Source organism: Aethalodelphis obliquidens, unplaced genomic scaffold (assembly GCF_003676395.1).
Source record: "Aethalodelphis obliquidens isolate GAN/ISIS:26980383/991018 unplaced genomic scaffold, ASM367639v1 scaffold69, whole genome shotgun sequence".
NCBI lineage: Eukaryota > Metazoa > Chordata > Mammalia > Artiodactyla > Delphinidae > Aethalodelphis > Aethalodelphis obliquidens.
In genome coordinates this window covers 6,607,098-6,613,097 of record NW_020838013.1, presented here as the reverse complement: position 1 = coordinate 6,613,097, position 6,000 = coordinate 6,607,098, and the positions used below count along the sequence as shown (strand labels likewise).

The following is a 6,000-nucleotide window of genomic DNA, read 5'->3' as shown; positions in this document are numbered from 1 at the left end:
TTATAAAGCAGAAACTAACACACCATTGTAAAGCAATTATACTCCAATAAAGATTAAAAAAAAAAAAAAAGAAAGTCAGCTGAAAGTTACACCATAGACCAGCTGGGGGAGCATCAGAGCAGCGAGATGGGAGGCAGGGAGGGAGTGGGGAGGAATGAGGGCAGAGACCCTGGGATGGAAAGGGAGGGAGTGGAGATTGCCGCGGGGGAGGGGAGGCACGGACAGAGGCTCTGGAAGGCTTGTCCTCGTCATGCTGGTCACCCTGTTCCCGGGCCTCCCCGCTGGGACTGGCCACAGCAGGCAAAAGCCACCATCCCCTGAGAGATGTGGCAGATGGGGCACACTCCAGCTTTCTACATAAACCACTTTACCTCGGTGGACTTTTCTTCCTGCCAGGAAGAGAACATCAATCACCCTGTAGCTGTCAGCGTAAGGAAACGAAGCATCAGATTTCCCGGCTACGGTTGGCAGAACTCTGGGGGCCCCTCAGTCTGTGAGCAGGTGGGAGGTGTCGGGGGCCCTGGGGCAGGTCAGCTGGGCACCGGTGGCTCTGGTCACTGTGACCCTGGGAGCCTTCCAGCACCTGGACCTCAGAGGGATCCTGGTTCCCTCCACCGGCATCTCTCCTGCCCAGACCTCCCACCTGGGCCCATGTGGCTGGGCAGGTCCATCACAGCGCTGACGCTGTCCTTAATTACTGTGTATGTACTCAACCCTTGCTGTCTCCCCCTAGGACGGAGGCCAGGTTTGTCTGGTCTGTGTCTTCCCCAGCTTCTCAAACAGGCCAGATAACAGGTTTCCAGTAAGTAATTGTTGAATGAATGAATGAATGAATGAATGCTGGGCCAGGGCCCCGTGGCTCTCAGTGCAGTATAGGAATGAGGCCACCTCAATCCACACCTGGAGTAACCCTCCCGCCCCCCAATCCTGGAGGAAGGAGCACTTGGCCCCAAGGCCCCGAGCGTTTGTGGCCCGAAGATCAGGCCAACAGCTGTGGCCTTGCTCAGCCCTGGCCCAGGCCTGCCTCTGCTGAAATATCCCTACCGTGCCCCTGCTCTGCCAGCTCAGCACAGGACCAGGGCCTTGCTTGGCTACGTCCCCCCTTCTGTCCTCGGGCACTTGGGGCTCCTGCCACTGACGGGATGCCACAGATATTGTCATCGTGAAAGCAGAATACTCAGAACCAGATCACTTTAGATGCAGCGACCACGGGAGAAAGAGTTCTCTGAGTTAGGACACAAACACGTGTCTGGGGCATTCCCCCTTCCTCCCTTCCTTCTTTCCTTCCTTCCATCCACCCACCACTACTCATCATCCAGCCATCCCTCCCTCCCTCCATCCATCCACCCGTCCATCTATCTGTCAGTCCATCTGTCCACCCATCCACCCACCCATCCGTCCATCCACTCGTCCAATTCTCCCTGATCATGGACCAGTCTTTGTATTCATGGCTGGGACATAACGTTAAGTGAGGAGAGCGGGGTGGAAAGCGGGCCGCATTCCAGGCACAGAGCTTTTGGGTCTGGATAAACCTGGAGCTGTCTGCTGGGCCGGCACACTATGGTGCCCAGTAAATCGTTCCTGAGTAATAACTGAATGAGACAGTCTTGGCACTGACGCGACCATCGGCCAAGTTGTCTTTAGATTAGAAAGGCGGCAGTGCGGCTGCAGCGTGGGGAAGAGGGTGGGAGATTAGGGCGGAGGGGCCTGGGCCCTGGAGGCTGAACGGCCAGAAGAGGGTCTCTGTGGAGGAAGGGCATCAGGCAGTGGCAGAGGGCTGCAGAGGGACGAAGGGGGCTGGGCTCTGAGGCCAGGCTTGGTGCAGGGCAGGCCCGTGGATGGGATGGAGGAGATTTGCAAGTCACGGGCTCTCAGACGAATGCCAGATGTTACACTAAAAATAACCAAATATGTAATTTTTGTGCTAAATCAGATAGCATCTTCAGCTGGATTCCCGGGCGGGCGGGCAGGCGAGTTGTATCAAGTACCGGAGGCTTAAAAACACATATGGGGGGCTGGAGGGAGGTGGGAACAGAGCATTCCACACGCAGAGTCTCCCGGGCCTTGCAATTTGGGACAAGGCCTCCATTGTGAGGTTCTCAGGGAAACATCCCTACCCGGCACCTTGGAAGGATCCGTTCTTGGGGAGCAAGAGATGGGACAAAGGGGGCTGAAAGGAACGCAGAGCCCAGGGAGGGCTGCTCCCTGAGGTGAGGGAGGGCAGGGCTTGTTGGGGAGCTGGGATAGGCTCATGTGGAGGCAGGGAGGCTGGGATCCGGGTGTGGGCACGCGAGGGAAGGAGAACTGGCTGTGGTGGCGCGGATGTGGGGTGGGTGCAGGACCAGAGCTTCCTGAGAGCCTGGGTGGGTGGAATTAGGGAGAACCATTGAAGAATAAAGGATCACTAGACATTTCCCACAGTGTGTCTCATGGGACACCAGCTCCATAACTTTCCCATTAAAAAGGGTTCCAGGTCAAGTGAGTTTGAGAAACTAGCTTGACCACCATGCATCGTGTTCCCGCGTGCTGCTGGGGGCTGGTGCACTCCAGGTGCTGGCCCCGTGGCTCCCAGAGTTATTCTCCCGGAAGCCAGGCAGGATTAGGCCAAAGGTCGGCAAAAAGCCCTGGAGGTTCTGACCGATCCAGTGAGACATGGGTTTGAAGCTGCCCAGGTCAGTGCAGGAAGGAAGGGCAGGCGGGGGGCACGTCCCTTCCCTTCACACGCTCAACCTGCCAAGGATGCTTTTGAGAATCAGAGAGGAAAACAGTCCAACGAGGTGAGTTCACCAACCTTCTCGCTCAGATGTGGGGCTGCAGTGCCGTGACCACCGAGCCCTGTCCCCTGCTGGCCCCCAGACCCCCAGACCCCAAGGAGCGGTCTCCTGCCTCTGTAGCACATACCTTCCTGTCGTTGAACTCCACGTTCTCCCCTTCATAGTCTCCCTGTAAAGAGAGAAAGGTGTCTTACTGTCCTGTAACCTTTCCAGACATGCACTCCAGCTGCCCCCACTACGCAGGTGAGCTAGTCCCAGGACAGAACTTCACACAGTGCGGAAGGGCGCCCAGGCTCCCTCCTCCTAGGATAAAAAGTGTCCCGGGAAAGCCCGAAGCGCCTTCCCCTCGACACAGAGACGACGTCCAGGATGGGAATGCGGTCAGGTCCTTGGAACTGGTGACACAGAGGAAAGGGGGCTTCAGGGGCTGGAGGGATTGTCAACAGGGTGAACGTGCATCCCACTCTGCCAGGAGGGTCCTGGAGTCTCATCCCAGGCCCCACTAGGGTGGTGCCCCCTTTCCTCTCATGTGTCCCAGGAGGGACCATGAGTTAGATGATCCCAGTGCATACAGATCGGTGAGTCCAATGCTCCCATTCTACAGATGGGAACACCGAGGCTCAGAGGAGCAAACTGACATTCCTGGGAGAGACAGAAAAATCCGGTCAGACCTGGGACTTGGATCCAGGCCTCCAAATCCAATGGAAGAGAAGGAGTGTCTAAAGGTCGAAAGCTAGCCCAGTATTCCAACGGGTGACACTGATGACTAGAAGCCTGGCCAACCGGTCCTGAGGACTGCCGGGCAGATAAAGCTCTGAGGGCTCTGGGAGGTCTGCCGGTGCCCGCTCCTCTCACCAGCTCCTTCCGTGACCCCCCTCCCAGCCCCGCCAGCCCCCTCCAGGCAGGGAGAACTTGACCACCAGGTGGGCAACCGATTCCTGTGGTCTTTGCATGAAGATGCTCTGGGAGCAGTTTAACCAAATTCCCCCCCGGGTCTTCAGGGGCCCTCTCCACCCAACCCAACCTATCCCCTTCCCAGAGTTTTCCCTCTTGTCTAAGATGGGCCCACGATTCCAGCAGCACCTCATCTCTGTAGAGGTCAGCTAGCCGGTGACCTTGAAGGAGTCAGATGCCAACCAGGAAGGAAGCCAAACAGCCACCCAGCAGTGGCTGAAACGCCAAGTCCTTCTCTGGATTCGAATGCTGGTTATGGAGTAGAAGGCTCTTCCCCTATGTGCCGTCCTAACAGGCTGCTGTCTGCTTGGCAATGACCCCGGCCCCTGGCCTGGCAGACGCTCTCGTTGAATGAATGAATGAGTGAGTGAACGCAGCAAGCAAGGCCCTGGAGAGGGTGGGATGCTCTGGGCCACGCACTGAGATGCGACCAGGACAGCTCAGAGGTGAGAGGCAGACGGTGAGAAGCGTACACGCGCGGAAGGGGCCTGCTGCCTGCCAGAGGCCAGGTGCAGCCTCGCAACAGCCGGCATCCTCTGTTTAAGGCGTGGGGTCCACAGGGCCAGCTTCAGAGGATTTATCTCCCCAGATATTTGAACAGCAGCTTTGGTACTTAACGGGGTGTGTGTCCACCCGCTGTACGGAAAATTCGTGGATGTAAAACTTCATATTCCCTCGAGATGACTGAGATCCATCATCCCGCTGGAAAGAGCCCTGGGAGCAGAGCCAGAGGGTCTGGGCTCCACTCCTCGGCCGTGTGCGCGTGGGCAAGCTGCTTGAGCAGCCGCAGCCTCAGTTTCCCCATCTGTAAAGTGGGAACAAACCCCGCGTGGCGGGCTTCCCTACTGCTGTGTAAGGGACAAAGACGATGGTGTGCAAGGAGTTTCTAACAGGAGGACCTTGGAGGTGCTTTTTGGGGGCTCAGTGGAAGCCTTGGACTCATCGGTTTAAACTGCTGCTAGAATTGATTCCTAAGACAAAGGTGGCAGCGAAGCCTGAGAAAAGGGGTGCGTCGGCCTCCGGGGGAGGACGCAGGGGTGGTGCGGCCAGGGCTGGCTTCTGGCCCCAGCTCCTCCACAGGGACTGTGTGAACTTGGGCGAGTCACTAAAGCTCTCTGAGCCTCCGTGTTTGCCCCGGATTAAAGGAGATAAAGCTCCTGCTAGACACAGTTCTTTGCATACAGTAGGTGCTCAGAAATGTGGACCTTTCCCCTTTCCCTTTCAAGACTTGAAGGGCTGAATCAAACAGGCAGGGAGGCCCTGAAACATTTCGGCTTCCGTCCCTGACATCTTGGCAGGAGTGACAGCTCAGGGCTGAGCAAACCTGCGCGGCACAGGTGGGACGGAGGAGCGAGGCACCTTCCAGGGAGAAGCCGGAAGCGCCCGCCGGGACCTGCGGGGTCCGAGTCCTCCCTCGAAGCATTCATCCCACAACAGGCCAATCACCAAGACACCTGGACTTAACCCCGCGCTGCATTTATTGAGCGCCTACTAGATGCAGAGGCTTCCACGAGATGCAGCGTAATGAACGGCGGCCCAACAGTGTTGTCTTTGTGGGACAGGGAGCATGGAGGTCCAGAGGGAAAGACTCAACAGTGCCGGGGAGGCGGGGAAGGGAAGGCTCCATGGGGATGCTTTGTTGGCCCTGGGGAGGGGTCGTCCAGGCAGAGGAGGAGGGAAGAGCACTGCAGACAGAAGGAACAGCATGAACAGAGGCACAGAGGTGGGAAAACGGGATCAGTCGAGCCCACATCCTCACAGTGAGTGACGGGGGACTGCGGCAGGTCGTCTGAGCATCCTTCCCTCTGAGGCTACGGTCCGGGTGGACAGCCCTTTGCTGTCCGGCCCCACCCCCCGTTCGTCCAGCGTCTTACTGAAAGCCCTTCTGTTTCTGAATTCCTGCTAACACCCTCTGCAGCCCTGGCAACTGGACAGGGCAGGTATTATTTCTAACTTGCAGATGGGGGCACTGGGGCTCAGAGAGGACAGGGGCTGCCTCTGCTCGAGGTCACAGAGGCGTGAGCGGCCAGGACTAGAATCTGGGTCCCCGGGCCCCCATGCCTGTCCTCTCTCTCTCCTAGCCTTTGCAGTAACGCACATTTGGAAAGTTCCAGAGATCCTCTGTCCGGAGTTCCCACACTGCTCAGGCCCCATGGCCCATCCCCAGTGCCCTGTTGAACTCTAGTCCTTGTTTCCATAGAGACAATAAGAAGAGAATCTTCTCTCTCTCTATCCCAAGCCAAGACAACGCGGCCGTGGCCACAGGCTATAT

At 57.5% G+C, this 6,000-nt stretch overlaps 1 protein-coding gene across 3 annotated transcripts in view; it reads right to left on the bottom strand.

Moving 5' to 3' along the window:
- ANO1 (anoctamin 1) overlaps positions 1-6,000 on the bottom strand; it is an 89,990-nt gene that overhangs the window by 53,093 nt on the left and 30,897 nt on the right. For all 3 annotated transcript variants that reach the window (XM_027090101.1, XM_027090103.1, XM_027090102.1), the window contains exon 8: positions 2,902-2,943. In XM_027090101.1, coding sequence (XP_026945902.1) covers positions 2,902-2,943 — 42 coding nt within the window. The remainder of the gene's footprint in view (positions 1-2,901; positions 2,944-6,000) is intronic.